Source organism: Lethenteron reissneri, chromosome 10 (genome assembly GCF_015708825.2).
Source record: "Lethenteron reissneri isolate LAM-NWPU_2019-01 chromosome 10, ASM1570882v1, whole genome shotgun sequence".
Classification (NCBI taxonomy): domain Eukaryota; kingdom Metazoa; phylum Chordata; class Hyperoartia; order Petromyzontiformes; family Petromyzontidae; genus Lethenteron; species Lethenteron reissneri.
Genome location: NC_083788.1, coordinates 10,956,011 through 10,975,235, shown reverse-complemented (window position 1 = coordinate 10,975,235; position 19,225 = coordinate 10,956,011). Strand labels below are relative to the sequence as shown.

At 57.2% G+C, this 19,225-nt stretch overlaps 2 protein-coding genes across 4 annotated transcripts in view; one reads left to right on the top strand and one right to left on the bottom strand.

Moving 5' to 3' along the window:
* The first annotated feature begins 236 nt into the window (after positions 1-236).
* On the top strand, positions 237-5,917 carry CHST12 (carbohydrate sulfotransferase 12). Its single transcript, XM_061549123.1, has 3 exons — positions 237-351; positions 3,245-3,259; positions 4,237-5,917. The coding sequence occupies exons 1-3, from the start codon at positions 237-239 to the stop codon at positions 5,556-5,558; spliced, it is 1,452 nt and encodes a 483-aa protein (XP_061405107.1). The 3' UTR covers positions 5,559-5,917.
* A 214-nt stretch (positions 5,918-6,131) lies between these two features.
* Positions 6,132-19,225, bottom strand: part of GTF3C1 (general transcription factor IIIC subunit 1) — a 35,168-nt gene continuing 22,074 nt past the window's right edge. For 2 of the 3 annotated variants that reach the window (XM_061548844.1, XM_061548847.1), the window contains exons 23-38: positions 19,135-19,225; positions 18,165-18,392; positions 17,412-17,575; positions 16,693-16,835; positions 16,186-16,267; positions 15,946-16,058; positions 15,373-15,432; positions 14,672-14,765; positions 13,808-13,980; positions 12,923-13,390; positions 12,080-12,369; positions 11,223-11,335; positions 10,505-10,642; positions 8,945-10,263; positions 7,960-8,152; positions 6,132-7,435 (exon numbers count right to left, since the gene is read on the bottom strand). In XM_061548844.1, the coding sequence (XP_061404828.1) occupies positions 7,184-7,435; positions 7,960-8,152; positions 8,945-10,263; positions 10,505-10,642; positions 11,223-11,335; positions 12,080-12,369; positions 12,923-13,390; positions 13,808-13,980; positions 14,672-14,765; positions 15,373-15,432; positions 15,946-16,058; positions 16,186-16,267; positions 16,693-16,835; positions 17,412-17,575; positions 18,165-18,392; positions 19,135-19,225 (3,921 nt within the window). In that variant the 3' untranslated portion in view covers positions 6,132-7,183. The remainder of the gene's footprint in view (positions 7,436-7,959; positions 8,153-8,944; positions 10,264-10,504; positions 10,643-11,222; positions 11,336-12,079; positions 12,370-12,922; positions 13,391-13,807; positions 13,981-14,671; positions 14,766-15,372; positions 15,433-15,945; positions 16,059-16,185; positions 16,268-16,692; positions 16,836-17,411; positions 17,576-18,164; positions 18,393-19,134) is intronic. The other variant, XM_061548845.1, reaches the window with a different exon arrangement.

Genomic DNA, 19,225 nt, shown 5'->3' with positions numbered 1-19,225 from the left:
TGCGAGCGCTCTCGAGCTGTCTAGGACGCCGGTGACGATCTCCCGCGTCACGGGGCCGCATTTGATTTTAATTCTTCTTCAGAACGCGCTCGGCCGCATCTAATCCTGCAACAAATATCCACACCCCACCCTCTCTCTCGCAACAACCTCAACAAACCAGCTGCCGTGTGAAGAAGTCCAAGCCAAGCGTTGCCCCCCGGGATCTTTCAGCCTTCGAGGTTGGGACGTTGACCACGATGGTGGCGGCGGCGGCGGCGGCGGCGGCGGAGGAGACGCGGAGCGACCCGGAACCTCGGCCTCGGTTCAAGCGGCGCACGGTAACAACGGAGGGCGGCGTGGGGACGACGACGGGTTACGGGGGACTTGATCACTCCAACTCTGGAACTCGCACGGACCTCCCGAGCTGAACGTTTAGCGAGGTTCGGGCGACGTACGGTGCGAAAGAAGTGTGCAAGGCGCGTACGTGCGGACCAGGAGTTGTTGTCAAGGGTTGTATCTACTACGTACGTGTAGTTGGGTGGGTTGTGTGTGTGTGTGTGTGCCGAGTGGTGTGTGCGGATAGGTGGGTGGGGTGTGTGTGTGTGGGTGGGTGGTTAGGTATGTGGGTGGGTTGTGTAGGTGGGTGGTTATATTGGTGGTGTGTGTGGGTGGTGTGTTTGTGGGTGGTGTGTGTGGGTGGGTTGTGTAGGTGGGTGGTTATATTGGTGGTGTGTGTGGGTGGTGTGTGTGGGTGGGTTGTGTAGGTGGGTGGTTATATTGGTGGTGTGTGTGGGTGTGGGTGGTGTGTGTGGGTGGAGTGTGGGTTGTGTGTGTGGGTTGTGTGTGCGTGCCGAGTGGTTTGTGTGGGTAGGTGGGTGATGCGTGTGTGGTTTGTGTGTGGGTAGGTGAGTGGGTGGTGTGTGTCTAGGTGGGTGGTGTGTGGGTGGGTAAGATGGGTGGTGTGTGTGTGGGTAGGTGTGTGTGTGGGTTGTGCAGGTGGGTGGTGTGTGGTTTGTGTGTGGATAGGTGGTTGTGGTGTGTGTGGTTTGTTTGTGTGGGTAAGGTGGGTGGTTTGTGTGTGGGTTGGTGGGTGTGGTGTGTGTGGTTTGTTTGTGTGTGGGTAAATATGTGGATGGTGTGTTTGTGGGTAGGTGGGTGGTGTGTGTGGGTGGTTTGTGTGTGGTGAGGTGTGTGTGCGAGTAGGTGTGTGGGGTGTAGGTGGTGTGTAGGGGAGCGGTGGTGTAGTGGTTAGCGCGCTGCGCTAGGAACCTGAGTGACCCGGCCAACACCCAGTGACGATTATCGGCACCGGTCCCGGACCTCCCCTAGGTCGACTCGGCCTCAAATGAGCACCCGGCTCAGTGCGTGCACAATGTAGGTGGCCTCAGTAATCGCCCCCCCCCCCCCCACATTGTGTAAGAGCGCAGAAGGGTGGTCAACACATCTTCGCCTAGATATAAGGAACGAAACAGGAAGACTTCTCCACAAATCTGTCTGTCGCCTGATGAAGCTAGTTGTAATTACTGGCGAAACGTCGTACTCGGATTGTAAATGTTGTGGCTTGGCTCTCCAACACACCGGTGTTGCTGTACTAGTATACTACACTATACACTACACACTAATGCTGTCCTAGTGACGCATTGGCCACGTTCTGTTTACGTGACAACCCTTACTAGTTGGCTGTGTCGGGTGGTGGCGGGTTTTAACGACACATTTATATATTTACGCGATCTAACCCAAACTCCTCTCATGTATAAATTGTCAAATGTTTATTCCCATTTTCCGTCTAGGTTGTCTACAACTGCGTCGCTTTTCCACGTTGTGCAGTATTCGCTTTGCAAGCACTCACCGGTTATCATTTGTAAAACCCATTTTTTTTGGGGCCCCCATGCAATCAGTCGTCCATGACGATGACAATACGTTGAATCACTAAACGGTACGTAGTGTAACTGATTTTCTCTGGGGTCTAAATACAGGTTATCGGGAAGGGCCCTGCATTTGGGATGTTTTGGCCAACACCGATAATTATTTAAGCCGTTGTTAACTATGGGAAGAAACCGGAGTACCTTGCAGAACGGAGGGGGAGGGGGGGGTTGAGATAGTTACACATTGAGATCGAAAGGCACCCGAGTCGGGAATCGAACCCAGGTAACTTTTTGCCGTGAGGCACAGGTGTTGTTAACCACTCCGCAGCCCCGACAAAGAATCCCATAATATGAATATGAATTGCAGGCGTAGTCTGCTGCACGATCCATACCCTATTTTGAGGTGACGTCTCCATCGCCAATTAGAAACAACCTCCCCTACCCCCCCCCCCCCATATGTTAGCGTTTTAATTGACCTGCCCATGAAGGTCACGCGTGGTAATTAGAGCAGGAGCACACTTGCAGGATGACTTTGGCACTCTGGGGCCACAGACACACGGGCCTCCGTTCAGTTGGAGGGTGTTTGCGTAGTACATTTTTCATAAACCAATACTAACATTTTCACGGGTTTTTAAAAAAAATATTTGAAAGGTTCCTTATATTTTTTGCCAAAATAAAAGATTATTTTCGCAAAAAATATCAATGTTGAAATAACGTCGGAAATACTGGAACGTCTGTGAAAAAGAGCTTTCATAGCTCATCGGAATCGTCCAGTATAAATAAAAACTCTTTGACTATAAACTTGGAGAGGGGGGTACACGCTTGGACTTCATAACGAGAGACAGAGAAGCACGTGGATGAGAGAACTCAGGCAATCTAATGACATCAAACTGTGGAAAGAAGAAAAGTCAGTGGGATTCGGGCAGGACACGTCTTGGCTGGCATGGATGGTGGCCGGTGGTCAAGAAGAATGACGGAGTGGCGGCCAAGGAATGGAACTCGCCCGAGACTACGTCAACAGGGGCAGATGTAGTGACGAGATCGAACTCGTGCTCCGGGCGGATTCTAGTGTGGATTGCTGCGCCACGGCATTTTTTAGTAGTTCGTGGCAGCTTGGGGGGGGGTGAGGCTTTCATTTTACCGTGGCTGATGATGAGTCATAAAATGAAAGCGACAGTGAAGAGACGTGTGCCACGAAAACACCACAAACCCACTGCGTGATTTGATTTTTTTCTCCTCCTGCTCCCTCCTTCCAGCCCGGGGAGTCACGGTTCGCAGAGAAATGAGCGGCGTGGCCCTGGGGAACACAGCTCGCATTCATGGTCGTGGTGACACTGGCATCGCTGTGCCACTTCCCCCCCTCCCCCTTCACGCCCTGCGACTCCTTGTGCACGTGGCAGCAGCAGCTGACCGAGGTACGGTGGGTGGCGGTTGTGGTTGCTTCGGTGGGGCTGGTTGCGGTGGTTGGAGGGTTTCTGGTGGTGGTGGCGTTAAAGTGCTGGTTGTGGTGGTTGTAGTGTTTCTGGTAGCACCAGTGGTTGCTGTGGTGGTTATGGTGGGTGTGTTGATTCTTGTAGTGACTGCTTTAGTGTTTGTGGCACTGGCGGTACAGGTGCTTTGGTCTTTTTCTTCGTCCGTACGGCTAACAACTACAATTTCACATTCAGGTGGTCAAGCCAGACAACCGCCGTCAGGAGCAGCGCAGTGTATCGCTGGAATACAGCAGTTCTTTGGTGTTTGTGGTGGTCAGTGTTTTGATGGCCAGTGGTTTGGTGGCAGGTGGTGTGGTTATGTTGGTGTGCTGGGTTGCAGTGTTATTTGTGGTAGGTGGTTGTTTTGGTGGTGGTGATGATGGTGTATGTGGCAGTGGTTACCAGCATGGGGCCTCCCAGCCCACCAGATGTGGCGCCACTGAGTTTTGCCAGCCTTTATTTATACAAAACAGCACCTTGTTCGTAGACGCTGTTGCTTTAGCAAATGTTTTCCGATGCCTTGTTAAAAAGTTCTTAACTGAATGTTCTACCATTTGTTACACGTGTTCCAATGCATGCTTGCACAGAACGCTGGCTGTAGTACTCATGCATTGTTTGCTTCAACTCTCCTGCTGTGGCTCTTACCAGTGGAGGGAGGGTGTCTTGTCACAATGGGTTCCCGCCTTTCCTAACTATGTACGCTTCTGTGTGGGTGGTTACCATGCCGCTCGCCACAACGATCGTGCACACCCTGCATCCAAATCTCACCGCACGCACAAACGCACAACAAGACGTGCACACGTAATCACACACACACTCTTCGCAACTCTGTGCGTTCCTCAGGCGAGCGGTTGAGCATGTGAGTGCCCGGCGCGCCCTGGCAGCACGCGCCCTGCGATGCCACGCGCCCGCAAGATGAGCTACTGGCGGGCGTGCTACGTGGCCGGCCTGGTCGCATCCGCCCTCACCGTCTTCCTCATCGTCTTCTACTGGGACGAGGTTGGCACCGTGCAGCTGTCTCTCCGCACCAGCCTCTTGGGCCACCACGCATCGCTGCCACCGCCTCCGCCAAACAATTCCGGCGACAGGAGGAAGCCGGCGAGATGGCACTCTGCCGACATCCAGCGTTTGCTCGGCGAGCTCAGGCTGTCCTCGGGCACGGCCGAGCGACGCCTGCAGGAGCAGCCGGCGCCGCCGCCCCCCGCGAAGACGGCGGTGGCGGCGGCGGAGGAACAGCGGAGGGCGGCCGCGGCCGCGGCTGCTGAGCCAGGCCAACATCGAGGAGTGGGAGAGGGGCTACGAGAAAGAGGCGACGGCGGAGCCGGAGGCGGTGGACGACGACCGCCTGGCGCGAGAGCAGGCGCGTCGGCGCGCCCGGGTGCGCCACGCCTGCGACAGCCCCGACCTCATCTTTCAGGGCAAGAACCGGACTTTTGACGAGATTCCGAACCGCGAGCTCAAGCACCTGATCGTGGACGACCGGCACGGCACCGTGTACTGCTACGTGCCCAAGGTGGCGTGCACCAACTGGAAGAGGATCATGATCGTGCTGAGCGGCAGCGCGAGCAACAACGGCACGCCGTACGCCGACCCCATGGACATCCCGCCCGACGTGGTGCACCTCTCCTCCAGCCACCAGGTGTTCAACCAGTTCTGGAGGAAGTACGGCAAGTCGGGCAGGAGCCGCATGAAGGGGAAGCTGCAGCGCTACAAGAAGTTCCTGTTCGTGCGCGACCCGTTCGTGCGGATCATCTCGGCCTTCCGCAGCAAGTTCGAGATCCCGAACCAGGACTTCTACAAGGCGTTCGTGGTGCCCATGCTGCGCCAATACCAGAACGTGTCGGCGCCGCCGGCCACGGCCGAGGAGGCGCTGAGCGGCGGCCAGCGCCTCAAGTTCTCGAGCTTCGTGCAGTACCTGCTGGACCCGGCGACGGAGCGCGAAGCGCCCTTCAACGAGCACTGGCGGCAGGTGTACCGCCTGTGCCACCCGTGCCAGGTGCCGTACGACTTCGTGGGCCGGCTGGAGACGCAGAGCGAGGACGCGCCGTACCTGCTGCGGCTGCTGCATGCGCAGGACGAGCTGCGCTTCCCGCCGGGGTTTCTGAACCGTACGGACGACCGCTGGGAGGACCGCTGGTTCGCGGGAATCCCCCTCGACTGGAGGCAGCGGCTTTACAAACTCTACGAGCCGGACTTTGTGCTCTTTGGGTACCCCTACCCTCGGCAGCTCCTGCACGGCTGAGAAAATAAATTCCTACGCCCCCCCCACTCCCCCCTCCAACACCCCTAACCAGGGAAAAACAAGGGTCTGTCACTTTAGTATTTTATTTTAAATGTACTTGTTTTCAATTTAAAGCATTTCATTTTATGCTTGAATTTCCGTGCGTGGCGTCGGGCCTCGGGTTTGAGTAATCGTGGGAGATCTTCCGTACGCCGTTGCTCGTGTAATCCGGGGTGCTTGGTTGAATGCGACGAAAATTAAGGTCAACTCTGGGAAGAATGCCGACTTCATTGTGCTTCCAAATAAATGAATAGTGTTGATGAATCCGGGGCTCCAGTTGCATTTCTTGCGCAGCTGGCCAAAACCTCATGTCCCCCCCCCCCACCACCCACCACTCTTTTTTTCATATATCCTGTGGTTTTTGAAAAACTTCCTCTTGAACAGATTTGTATGTCACCGTGACGGCTTCTCGCCACGCTCACGTGGAGTTAAACGCACGTCGGGGAGAAAAACCGCCCGCTAGCACCATTTCAGCATCGGCTTCCGATTAACCGCCCACACAGCATCTCAAAAGCAAATAAATAAAACTCCCAATAAACAGAAGAGTTGTTTATAGCATTGTCAAATGATGCGAGTATAAACATGATAAGCGCAAGGCATAAATATCTACAAATTGCTGTACAATAAAACAAATTAAACTCCCTTTTGGCATCGCGCACCACCAAAAAGCCAATGAGCTCTGCCACCAATTAAAATCAAACTCGAACCGACTGCGCGGCAGAATGCAGGCTCGTGCAAGGGTAGAACAACGCTCATCAAAAACCCGCCGGGCTGTAAAACCACAACAACCACGCTCTGCCGGCAACGTGTGGACTGGCCGCCCGCCTAGCCCTCCCCGCCACCTGAAACGCTCGCGTGCAAAATCGGCAATAAAAACAGCAGCCGCGTCGCCGCAGCCCGCAAATGCGTCCCAGAGGAGAAACCACGGAACCAGGCCTCCGGGAGTGGACAGCAGCCAGCCCAACACAACAGCACCTACGATGAAAACAATCGGCTGTGCTTTCGGTTTGGAAGTTACAGTGGCTAGGATCATTGGGCGGGTGGTGGTGGGGGTTTTGGATTCGGCCACTCCTGGACGCGCCGGCGTGCAGGTACCCGCTAGATGCGTAAACAAGTGATCGCCGGGAGCAACTCTCAGGCAGCTTGGGTCCAGGGTTAAGATGAATGGTCTCAGAGGGTTCGAGGCTGTCCAAACCCCCCGGCAACCCGCCTTCGACAGTGGTACCAAAATCAACATAAAAAGTTCCAGCAGAGTCGTCTGAATGCGACGCCGGAAGCCAGTGCCCGTCCAAAGAGGGAGTGCAGGTCCCCGGAGGAAATCACTCCAGTGTGGACCCCCCCCCCCCCCCCCGAGGCCTTCAAACTAAATCCAAAGTATTTCATCCGACACTGTAATGTAAAAGCGCGGCCCCCAACCAAAAGCACGGGGCAGTCACCCAGATTTACCATACCCGAGGGACGGCTCCACTGGTTGCCCATGGCACCCAGGTCGGTTGCGTATTTTTGCCAAAACGGTCTGCCGTTGTCCGTTTTATGTGGGCGGCGAGTGTTGCGCGATTGGCGACGGTGCCCTCCGCCGCGTGGGGCTAGCTCTGTGTCATCGCCGCACAGTGGTTCCAGTTGACCTCGTCGGGCAGCAGGCGGCCGAGACGCAGGATCCCGTCCACGGTGGGCTCCAGGAAGAGGGAGCAGCCGTCATCGTCGTCGTCATTGCCGCCGTTCAGCGGCTCCCCCTGCGGGGACGGGACCTCGTCCCTCCGCCAGGGCGACGAGAACGCGGTCACCTTGGATCGCCGTGGCAACCGCAGCCTCCGCACACAGCCGAGCTCCTCCAGAACCTGGCGGGTGGCACAGCACGGAGGGAGCCATTGTCGTGCTCTGTCGGTTTTTTTAGCGGTCGTGCTGCAACGGCTCTCCCATGAGTTTCTGGAATGTACCGCGCAGTATTAAGTGCGAGCGGTGACAGACTTGGCACGTCTGTTGCGCAGAGGTTTGCGGTTCGAGCCCAGCGCCAGCCCTGGTTAATACTGTGGATGTGTTAACCGTATATAGTATGCACCATCTGCTTTACAGTGGGCATTAAAAGCGTCCGTGACCTTGATCGAAAAAGATTACCCCATTGTGCGCCTACGTCATTGTTCAAATTTGCTTTACTTGAAAAATAACCCGCAAATTACTTAATTGGGAGAACACAAAACACCTAACCCTACCCCCCTCTGATCCTCAACCCCAACTCCTAAGCCTAACGCTACCCCTTACCTTAACTCTACCCTTAACCATAATGCTACCCTTGCTATCCTTACCCCTGACCTTAACTCTTCCCCAAACCTGACCCCCCTTCCACCCGTGCAAGGCCACTCACCATGAGCAGCTCCCGGAGCACCTGCGGCTGCAGCACGCCGGCGTAGTGGCGCAGCAGGCGGTGCTCGGGGAGGCCGGGCTGGCTCATGACGTGCAGCAGCAGAGCCTCGAGCATGCCCTTGCACACGGGGGTGTTGAGATCGCCCTGCACGCCGCGCCACGGCCTCGCCGCAAAGCGCACCGCGCTGCGCTCACTGCACAGGCGCGCACACGCGCGCACACAAGTACACACACGCACGCACACAAGTACACGCACACACACACACGTACGTACACGTACACACGTACACGCACAAGTACACACACACGCACAAGTACACACGCACACACACACACGTACACGCACACACACACACGTACACGCACACACGTACATACGATGAACTTCTTTCGCCAACTTACGTAGCCAACTGTGCTATTCAGAGGCGCGGGGGGAAGAACAACAAACTAAACATTCGCACACGCATGCAATATTTAGCTTTAACGTTGATTTATGGTTGCAAATATTTTTGATTCTTCATTCGATGGTGTTTTTAGTTTTGTTCAGATTGCTTTCCTTCATTGCTCTACTTAGTTTTGGTGTTTCGTTTTGGGAACTTTGGTGACCTCGGGTTGACTCTTTCAAACGAGATTCATCCAGTGTCTCTGGACCTCTTACCTGGCACACACACATGCATGCACATGCACGGATGCAGACGTGCGAGAGGGACAACGCATGTATGACATCGGGAAGCGGAAGAGAGGTGCACACCTTCTTTTGGCGGCGATTTTGTGGATCCTTCTAGCACTCGTTTGGGGTCCCCCAAGTGTGTGACCAACTCCATCGATCAATGTGGCCGGTTGTCTATCGGGTAAAGTCCTTACAAGCAACGCAAATTTCGACTGAAATATTATCGCGGGACCCCATTTTAAAGACGGCCAGACGGACATAACTACTGCATCGATGCTCAACCTCAATTGGGAGAGCGTTAGCAAGCATAACACACCCCGTTGTGCGGTGAGCGGGGAGCCCCTGCGTGTCCCACGTGCCGTCGCGGACGCTGGACCCCGTCCCTTCTGCTCCGCTGGCGCTCGATGCATCCTGCTTCACGCTCGACGGGTTCCGTGCACAGGTCTCCGTTCCCACAGTACAGGTCGGCGTGGATCCAGTACTGATCTCTATGGACCCATCATCACAGGTCTCCGTTCCCACAGTACAGGTCGGCGTGGGTCCAGTACAGGTCTCCTTGGACCCACCACAGGTCTCCGTTCCAACAGTACAGGTCTGCGTGGGTCCCGTACTGATCTCCGTTCCCACAGTACAGGTCTGCGTGGGTCCAGTACTGATCTCCATGGACCCACCACAGGTCTCCGTTCCCACAGTACTGATCTCCTTGGACCCATCACAGGTCTCCGTTCCCGCAGTACAGGTCTGCGTGGGTCCAGTACTGATCTCCGTTCCCACAGTACAGGTCGGCGTAGGTCCCGTACTGATCTCCTTGGACCCATCACAGGTCTCCGTTCCCACAGTACAGGTCTGTGTGGGTCCAGTACTGATCTCCGCTCCCACAGTACAGGTCTCCCTTGAACCAGTGTATGTCTCTCTTCGCACAGTACCGGTGTCCCTAGATCCATTAACGGCCTCATCTCCCACGGTACAAGTCTCCTTGGGCCCAGCACAGGTCTCTTGCTGCGCTGTCATTTCCAAATCCCTCGCGCCGCCCCCGTTGCACACATCCGCGATGTCCACTCTCGCCCTCTTCGTGACCGCAGAGCGCACACTCTCGTCCGCGTCACCACCCACGGCATTGTCACCGTCGTTATCATCAGTGGTCAGAGCTCTCTTCTGACACCCTTTGGCCATGTCAGCAGTAGAGGTGACCACCTCCACTGCACACCCCTTCACTCTCCATTCCTTGTCGCCATCGTTGCCATCGTCGCCGTCGTCAGCCGATGCATCTATCGCGACGGCTTTTTGAGTTTCCAATTCTGTGGCCGCGCCTCCATTCATATTCCCGTTCGTGACAATGACCTCTTTGCATTCTGGGCGGTTGGGCGAGCGATCGGGCGAGCCCGGCCGCGAGCGGCTGCCTGGGCCTGCGCCAGCTGTGGTGCTGGTGACGGCTGCCTTCTCGATCGTGGAGAGTTCCGCTCCGGCACCCGCGTCCTCGGCGTTTTGGCCGGCGGCGGCTGTGCCGACGCCGCCGCTCTCCATGTAGTCATCGGTGCGGGAGCAACGCACGAGCCACGCGTGGGCATGTTCCGGGGTCACAACCCTCCGTGATGTGTAGCCGACCTGTAGCACGGCGCCCTGCTTCTCCAGGGTCTGGCTCGCACGCACGGACACACGCACAGAACACAAGCACTAACTTCACCCTGCATCTATTTGGTTTCTAATCGTGACATGGCCCATGATCTACACCAGCAAGTGTATATTGTAATATATCAACGCGGCGAGTCGCATGCGCGACGCAGACATCGTCATCTACGCGAACCCGGCGTGAACATCGACGGCGAGGTTGGGCTGATCGTCGCACAAGGCACCACGCACGCCGGCGACTGCCCACCTGCAGCAGCCCGTGCCAGCGGGTGGGCCCGCCGACCTCCGACCTCTGTGCCATGTGAGGGAAGGCGGCGGTCAGCTGAGCCATGTCCACCCCCGCCACCCCCGCCGCGCGGATTACGTCCAGCACCGCTGGGACGTCCTGCACGCACAAAAGACAAAGATTTCCCCCCCCCCCCACCGCCATACAACTTTAACAGACGTTTAAGTCAAGTACTGTTAGCGAGCACCTATGAAGGCCGGCACTGCACAGGAGGGAGTTGGTGGCCAGCACCATGCCCGGCCGCCTTTGTGGCGATGTTTACACACATCACCAGGTACTCATTCGAAGCTAAGTGGTCCTAGGTGAAGCCCAGGACCAGTTCAGACATTCGTCACTGGTGTTAGCCGTGATCGGAAATCGAACTCGGGTCGCCGGGTTCGAAAGCGCAGCGTGCTAACCGTTGCATTACCGCTCCCCAGCCTTCGCACCACAGACGGCCATGCACACTGCATATTGCACGCACGAACATGGCACACAAATATCCCACACTTGGCCTGACACACCAAGCAAAAGCCTAGGGCCCCAAGCAGCTCAAGTGGGACCAGATTCATGAAAAAGTTGGTTGTGTGGCCAGCGTCAAGCGCATGTGCCTTTGTCTCATCGGTCGTGGTAATCGATGACTTAATAGTCAGAATAATCGTTACGCCCCTGATTAAAGAGGACCGTCGCAAGGCCTCACCACCTCGTCGTGATCGTAAAGCGCCGACTCGGACTGACTTGGCTCCTCCCCGTCCATCACCACCGAGAACCAAGGCGGTAGCAGCTCCACGCCCTCCGCCGTGTCCAACGCGTCTGCGCGGGAAAAGGGGTCAAGGCTCAGGGATTGAGGGGCGGTGATCACGACGGAGCAGTAGTGGCGATAGCGCATTCGCCGCTTGTTGTAAAGGTTCATGGTTCGAACCTCTTGGCCGCCCTGGTTACTGCCACGCGTGTATCGGTTGTAAATATTACGCGTCGTCCGATTCATAAGTGTGACGTTGACACATTTTCAATATGAAATGGCAAATGAATGTCTTGGGGAAACGCACAGCAATCAGCAATCGTCCCCCTGTCACCCCCTGCACCCCCCCCCCCTCCACCCCGTGTCCGCCCACTCTGAAAACTTGGCAAGATCCTGAAAAATACTGTTTGAGACTCAGTGAGGCTCTCATAGGTAAACGAGCGAAATAGCAATGTACGTATGTTGAACTTCTTTCACACCCTACGCAGCCAACCGTGCTAATCGGAGGTCCGGGGAAGGACAACAAACTAAACACAAACAGCAGTTCTAGAGAAATGAGTATTCAATCGAGATTTAAAAGTGCATGGCTCCAGTGGCTTCCGAATATCAGAAGGAAGAGCATTCCAGACGGCCGCAGAAGCAGTGCATCTGAAAGCGCGCGATGCGGTGACCGTCTTTGTTCGATGGTTAGCCGAAAGCCGCTGCTACGAGGATGATCGGAGTTCGCGTGATGATGGTTTCTGCTCTTTGACAACTCGGACAGGTGGCGTCTGTCCTCGCGTGCGCCGTGCGTTCGTCACGCGCGCGTGGCTCACCGTAGCGTGAGGGCAGCCCATAGGGGCGCGGCGATGGCAGCAGCCGGAAGCGGACGGTGCAAGAGTTGACAACGATGTTGTCGTTGGGGTTGAGATTGCGCACGCCCACGATCCCTGGCACGTAGTAGCCCTTCATGAGGAGGTATCTGACGCGCGACGACTGCCGTGGGTTCACGTCGACCCGCTGGCGACCCCCGACCCCACCGGCCCCGTGCCGCCCGCTCTCGTCATCGTCCTCCTCGTTGTCTTCCTCATCGTCGTCATCGTCGTCCGAGTTCTCGTGGGCCAGGCTGAAACGCGCGATGGCACGCACAAGACAAAGGTAGCCTTTAACGCTGTTGTTGGGGACAAGTGCTGTTAGCAAGCACCTATGAAGGCCAGCACAGCACACGAGGGGGTGGGTGGCCAGCACCACGCCCAGCCGCCTTTGTATCCCCAGTGGCGATGTTTATACACTGCGCCAGGCTCGGTTGACCTAGGGGAGGGCCCAGGACCGGTTCAGATATTCGTCACCGATGTTGGCCGTGAGCAGGAATCGAACTCGGTTCACCGGGTTTGTAGCGCAGCACGCTAACCACTGCTCCAATGCCCCCCCCCCCTCCCCACAAAGACACGTATGTAAGTTGAACTCCTTTCGCACCGGATTGCGTGCGCGAATCGTTTGGCTGCTTTAGTCGGCAAGACTTAAGGGAATGACTGCATGAAACCCACAGACTGAGACTCGACTAACGCTGCCAAAGGAAACGTTGACTATGGGAACACAGACCACCGCACACCCAGGGGGGTTATTCGGGGGTTGGTGGTGGGGCGGCGCAGAGGTCGTCACGCAGATCACAAACTCACGCCTTCAGCACGGCGCTGTCCACCATGGTACTGTCCACCACCACGATCTGCTCGGGGATCTCCAGCTCGCACGCCAGCCAGCCCATCGCCATGAGCGCCAGCACGCATGCGCAGGCCCCGCCCGGCGCGTCCATCGTGTAGGTCACCGCGGCGCTGGTGCCGCCACCCACGCCACCAGCTCCCGTCATTGAGGCCGCCGAGCCACAGGTCGCCCCCCCCACTGTTGCCTCTGCCAGTGCCTCCGCCGGTGGCTCCAACATCGCCCCCATCGTTGACCCCGCCGGTGCCTCCGCCGGTGCCCTCACCGTTGACCCCGCCGGTGTCTCCGCCGGTGCGGCCGTCACCGCGGGCTCCCGGCCGCGGAACAGCACGACGTTGGGCTTGTCCTCGGCGCCGGCGTCGCGCAGAGTGCGCATGAAGCGGTGCGCCTCGGTGAGCAGGGAGCTCAGGTACCGCCAGGTGAAGAACCTGCGCGACACCGGAGTTTTCAGTTTTTTCATTTCAGTTTTCATTTATTTGGTATAGCCCTGTGAGCCATTCGGCTCTTGAATCGGGTGCAACCGCAACAAACAACAAACATGAACAAGAAACATCGTAAAGTGACTACGCGCAAGCAGACAAAATCCAGAAACCATCAGCACCGGCCCCCGGCCCTCGCTTGTCACCCGTCGTGTGCCGAGGGCTCCCATATTTAATACTCCGGCATGGCCGTTGCTACTGCCACGGGGTGTCGATCGTGCCGACTTGCGTAAAATGCTAACGCACAGTCAGCACAGTGCTTGGTAATTGATCGTGACGAGCGTGAACGGCGAGCGGGGTCATAAAATAGTGGGCATATGCCTACGGAAACCGCGCGCGCGCGCGTGCGAGCGTGCGAGCGTTTACCGGTAGTATCCCTGCGAGAGCTGGTAGGACATGGGCGCGAAGGGCAGCGCGCGGCTCTTCTTGGGGCCGATCTGCTTGCTGATCCGGCGGCGGTTGACGAGGCCGCGCTGGGTGTAGCGCTGGAAGGTGGACAGCAGCACCTGCTCCGAGTAGTACTGGTAGATGCGGAAGATCTGCGGTGGAAGAGAATCACACGGTGGTGCACAACAACCGTTTATATTTCTACGGCTTCTGTTATTATTACTATTATTACGCCGGTTTGCCCAGGAATGCCTCGACAAGTCTCAAGACTCTTTTTAGGAGGGTCCTGCCAAGGCTTTGAAGGAGGCGGGGCGTGGGGGCAATGTATCTGTGTGTAAATCAAATTGAGTAATTTTGCAGGCGATTTGAATTTTTGTTTAGCAATGAGATGTTTAGCCACCGCCAATCACGTTGAATGCGTTTTTTTTGTCGCCAGCCATTCCTAAATGCGATCACATTCCAAGACGCTTAAAAAAAGTGTAATCACGGAAAACAAATCATACGGAGGATGATGCCGCCCGGGGAATCGTCGGCGCTGCCCAGGATGCTTCCCTACTGCCCCTGGGGGGAGGGCTTCGTTGTTGATGTCGTCAGTGCAAGGACCCCACCCCCCCCACCCCCCCCACCCCCCCCCGTCGCGTCGTCACTGGGCTGTGCCGCGGTGTCGCCGCATCTCCATGCAGCGTCTTGAGACGCGATTGCATTTAGACGCGATACAAACTGTTGTTCCTGTTTATATATTTGCGTGTGTGTGCGTGTGTGAGCGTGTGTGCATGTGTGTGTGTGAGCGTGTGTGAGCGTGTGTGTGCTTCTGCCGGACGGGGTGCAACGGCCTTGGCCCACCTGGTAGGCGAGGTTGTTCTTGACTTGGCGGTCGGACAGAGCGAGGGTGCTCTGAATGAAGTTCTCCAGGACCATGGCGTGGATGTCATCCAAGCTGAACACGGACAAAAAACAAAGGCAAAGATCCCCTGTATAGCCTTAACGGACAGTTGGGGCAAGTGCTCTGTTAGCGAGCACCTTTGAACACAAACACACACACGCACGCGCATGTACGTACAATAACAGCAGCAGTAGCTGCCAATCGCCACTAAATGGCAGTGATGTAACGGCGGCGCTTGTGCCAGGCTAGATGCACTTTGAGGCCATGTCAAGTGTTGTAGGATCGTTGGCAGGAGGTCACGTGCTAAACCCAGATTATTTTGGATTAAACGAGTTACTGAATGAAATGACACCACCGGCAACAGTCGCCGTTCGCAATTAAGCTGCGGTGATGTCACCGCAGAGCTTGTGCCGAAGATCCAAACCACCGCCTAGACGGAGCAACGACATCAGCTCGTGCGCAAGGAGCTGGAGGGGATTGTGGCATCCAGCAGTGGATAGGTCACGGCCAATCGCGACCGTGACCAACTATTCAAGCGTCGGCATCCCGCCTGGATTTTCTGCGTCGCGCGTCCCTGGTCCATCATCTCCCCGCTCCTCTGCGCGCTGGAAGCAGCGCTGGCGTGGCCGAGATTGACGATGGAAGCTTTTGAGCGTCGTACCTGTTGGCCTCCGGACGCGCCTTCTTGCCGCTCTCCTTCCACACGGTCATCACGCGGTACCTGCCGGCGAGAGGGGGAAGCTTCGGCGCGGTATCACGGCGGCGGCGGCGGCTCCCGGTCACAGCCGCGACGTTACCGCTCGGTAATTGTGATGGACAGAGTTCAGGTTGAACTCTGTCTACAACCCCGCAGTCGACAGGTTCGCAGTGTAGAACCCATGCAGCGTGATCTTGTTTAAATAGGAGAGCGTGCAAACACTCTGGCGGGAAGCGACAGTCGATGTGAAATAAACTCTAAAAATGAGTACCGATCTGTCATGTCTCCTGCTGTACCCCCCCCCCACCACCCCGTGTGTATGCGGAAAGGCTTGCGATGCCCGTCGCTTAAATGTGCTCATTTTACGTGTCAACATTCTTTGACTTGACCGTGAGAAACTGGTCGTGGGACAGAGGGGTGCGCGGTGGTGGCAGTGGTGGTAGCGCTGGTGGCAGTGGTGGTAGCGCTGGTGGTGGTGACGGTGGTGGCGGTGGTGGTGATGGCGGCACGAGGAGGAGGTGGGGTGGGGGCACCCACTTGCGGAAGAGCTCCTCGAGGGAGTCGGGGATGTCCATCTGCAGCGTCTCTGGGTTGGGACGAAACTTCGCCCTCAGCCGCTGCACAAACTCCGTGAACTCCAGCGCACAGACCTGCTCGCGGCCGACAGCGAGCGCGGGAAGATGAGCGGGGGGGTCGAGCAGGGGGGGTCAAGCGGGGGGGGGGGGTCGAGTGGGGGAAGGACGAGGGCGGGGGTGACGAGCAGGTTGCTATAGTCACCTGCGGGTTCGCGTAGTCGCCAGTCTGGTTCATGATCTCCTCCACCAGCTTGCTGTCCTGCGTCGCCTCCGCCAAGCAGATCCTGCGGAACCACAGAGACGGCTGACGGAGAGGCCCAAGACGGTCCCTTCATGCTAACGGTCAGCGCTGCTCGCCCCAAAGGCGTTAAAACGATTCACCCACCAGTCGACAGCGATCAGCTGAGTTTCACATTTCAGGGTCACGGTTTCATTAAAGAATTCAGAATTTTTTGTTTCCCTTATGTTTGCATTTCTGTCTTCTCAGTCTCGATTGCACAAGTCCTGTTTGATACACGAGTCTGAACGTAACACCGGGCCCATCGTTTTTCCGACGATTTGCCGTAATATAAAAGAATAGACTCTTACGCGCACCATTCTTACTCGCGTATCGCGAGCCCAAGAATCGACTTTCACGCGGGTTCAGCCGCGTCATCGCGACGCGCGTCTGTTCGTCGTCGTCATCGCTCGCGAGTGGCGCGTGCCGTGCCTGTAGTTGAGGTCGGTGCGCGAGTTCTTGAGGATGTAGCGCGATCGCCGCGCCACCGCGTGCGACGTCTTGTCCAGCGAGCTGACGTACTCGGCGTGCAGCACGTCGCGGATCACCTGCCACGGCACAAACGGGCGGCGCACCTGCACGCCGGCGCACAGCACAAAGACAAAGGTACCCCGTATAGCCTCAACAGTGTTGTTGGCGAGCACATATGAAAACCGGCACGGCGCACGAGGGCGTTGGCGGCCGGGGCCACGCCCAGCAGCCGCCTTCGTCTCTCCCCAGTTGCGATGTTTTTACACACCGCACCATGAACTCATTTGAGGCTGAGTCGACCTAGGGGAGGCCCAGGACCGGTTCAGATAATCGTCACCGGTGTTGGCCGTGAGCGGGAATCAAACTCGGGTCGCCAGGTTCGTAGTGCAGTGCGCTAACCACTACACAACCGCTCCCCCACGGCGCACGCACGCAAGCGCACTGCCACAGACACACATCGCGACGTTATTCTAAAGCGATTAGGCCAAGCGTGCCGTTTCCATGGACCACATTTGAATAATTGTCCTGCAGCAAACGAAACTCGAGTGGGATTACACATCGCCCCCGACGGCGGTTCTGCGCCGAGCGCGAGACGGCCTCGCGCCACGGGAACGGTGCGAACACCCAACGTGCCGACGCTTTTTGATCTAGCGGTGAACGCGCGCGTCAGCGGGCCGCACCTTGGCGTTGAGGATGGTGCAGGCGACACGACACAGCAGCAGGAGGCCGTCCTCCTGCTCGGTCCACGCCACGCGCTGCTTGGTCATGCGGCTGAGCGCGCTGCGGTCCGTCTCGTCGTAGTACATCTTGGGGCTGCCCTCCTCCCTGCGTTTCCGTGGCGATTCTGGTCCAGCAGCAAAAAGCGACAACGGTCATCATCAATCCACTGTTGGATTAATGGTCTCCCCTGCCCCCCCCTGCCTCCCACCTTCACCCCCCCCCCCCTCCCTTCTGATGATATTAGCAAGCCACTGCAGCTAAACCATTTTAAATCTAGATTTAAAACTCATTTCTTGAGAAGTGCTTTTTGTGTTTAGTTTGTTGTCCATTCCCCCACACCTCCGATAAGCACGGTTGGCTATGTATGGTGCGAAAGAAGTTCAACATACGTACGTAAATACATCTGTGTGTGTCTGTGTGTGGGTGGTGAAGCGGTGGTTAGTACGCTGCGTTTCGAACCCAGCGAGCCAGGTTCAATTCCTGCTCATGGCCAACATAGGTCGACTCAAGCCTCAAAATGCGTACCTGGTGTGGTGTGTAAACATCGCCACTGGGGAGGCACCCCCCCTCGTGTGCCGTGCCGGCCTTCACGTTCAACATACATACGCACGACCTTAGCTGCGAAGCGTAAAAACGGAATCACTTTACGCCTTTCTCTCTCTCTCTCTCTGAAGATCTAGAATCTGATGGGTTCTACGCGGAGGTCTGCGCACCGTTGGGTTTCTTCGGTTTCTTCCGCTTGGGGCTGGCTTTGCGCGGCTCGGCGTCGCGCTTGTCCCGCTTGCGCTTCTGCCCCTTGCCGCCCGCCACCGCCTTGTTCCGGTTCGCGGCCTCCACCTTCCGCAGGAGCACGTCGTCTGTGCGCGCCACCGGCCACCCGTCGTCCCCGCCGCGTGTCGTCGTCGCTGCAGCAGCAGCAGCGCCCACGCTCGCGCCATCGCCTGCGCGCGCGGCGAGGGAGATGAGAGTAGCGGCGCGGCCCTGCAATTGCTCGCTGCCGCGCAGTGCTGGCAGAAGGCAACGTGGTGGCGTGGTGATGTTGTGGCACGGTGCTGTGGTGGCATAGTAGCATGGTCCGCTGGTGATGTGGTGCAGTGGTAGGGTGGCGTGCTGGCGTAGTCACGAGGTGATGTGGTGGCGTGGTTATCTGGCTGTGTAGTCACGTGGTGATGTGGTGGCGTGGTGGCATAGTTATGTGGCGGCGTAGTCACTTGGCGGCATGGTGGATTAGTCACGTGGTGATGTGGTGGCGTGGTGGCGTGGTGGCGTGGTTATGTGGCGGCGTAGTCACGTGGTGATGTGGTGGCTTGGTGGCGTGGTTATGTGGCGGCGTAGTCACGTGGTGATGTGGTGGCATGGTGGCGTGTTTATCTGGCGGTGTAGTCACGTGGTGATGTGGTGGCGTGGTGGCGTGGTTATGTGGCGGCGTAGTCACGTGGTGATGTGGTGGCGTGGTGGCATGGTTATGTGGCGGCGTAGTCACGTGGTGATGTGGTGGCATGGTGGCGTGTTTATCTGGCGGCGTAGTCACGTGGTGATGTGGTGGCATGGTGGCGCAGTTATGTGGCGGCGTAGTCACGTGGTGGTGTAGTGGTGTAGTCACGTGGTGGCGTGACCGCGCCGTGACGTAGTCACGTGGTGGCGTGCGGTGACGTGCGGTGGCGCAGCACGCTCGTCTCGTACCAAAGCGGCCCATGGGATGCGAGCCATGCAGCGGTTTCTGCAGCAACGTCTGCAGGCGAACCGTGGAGGTGCCACTGCCGCGCCCGAGGTC

Coding starts and splice junctions, on each gene's coding strand:
- CHST12 (XM_061549123.1), top strand. CDS start 237: ATGGTGGCGGCGGCGGCGGCGGCGGCGGCGGAGGAGACGCGGAGCGAC.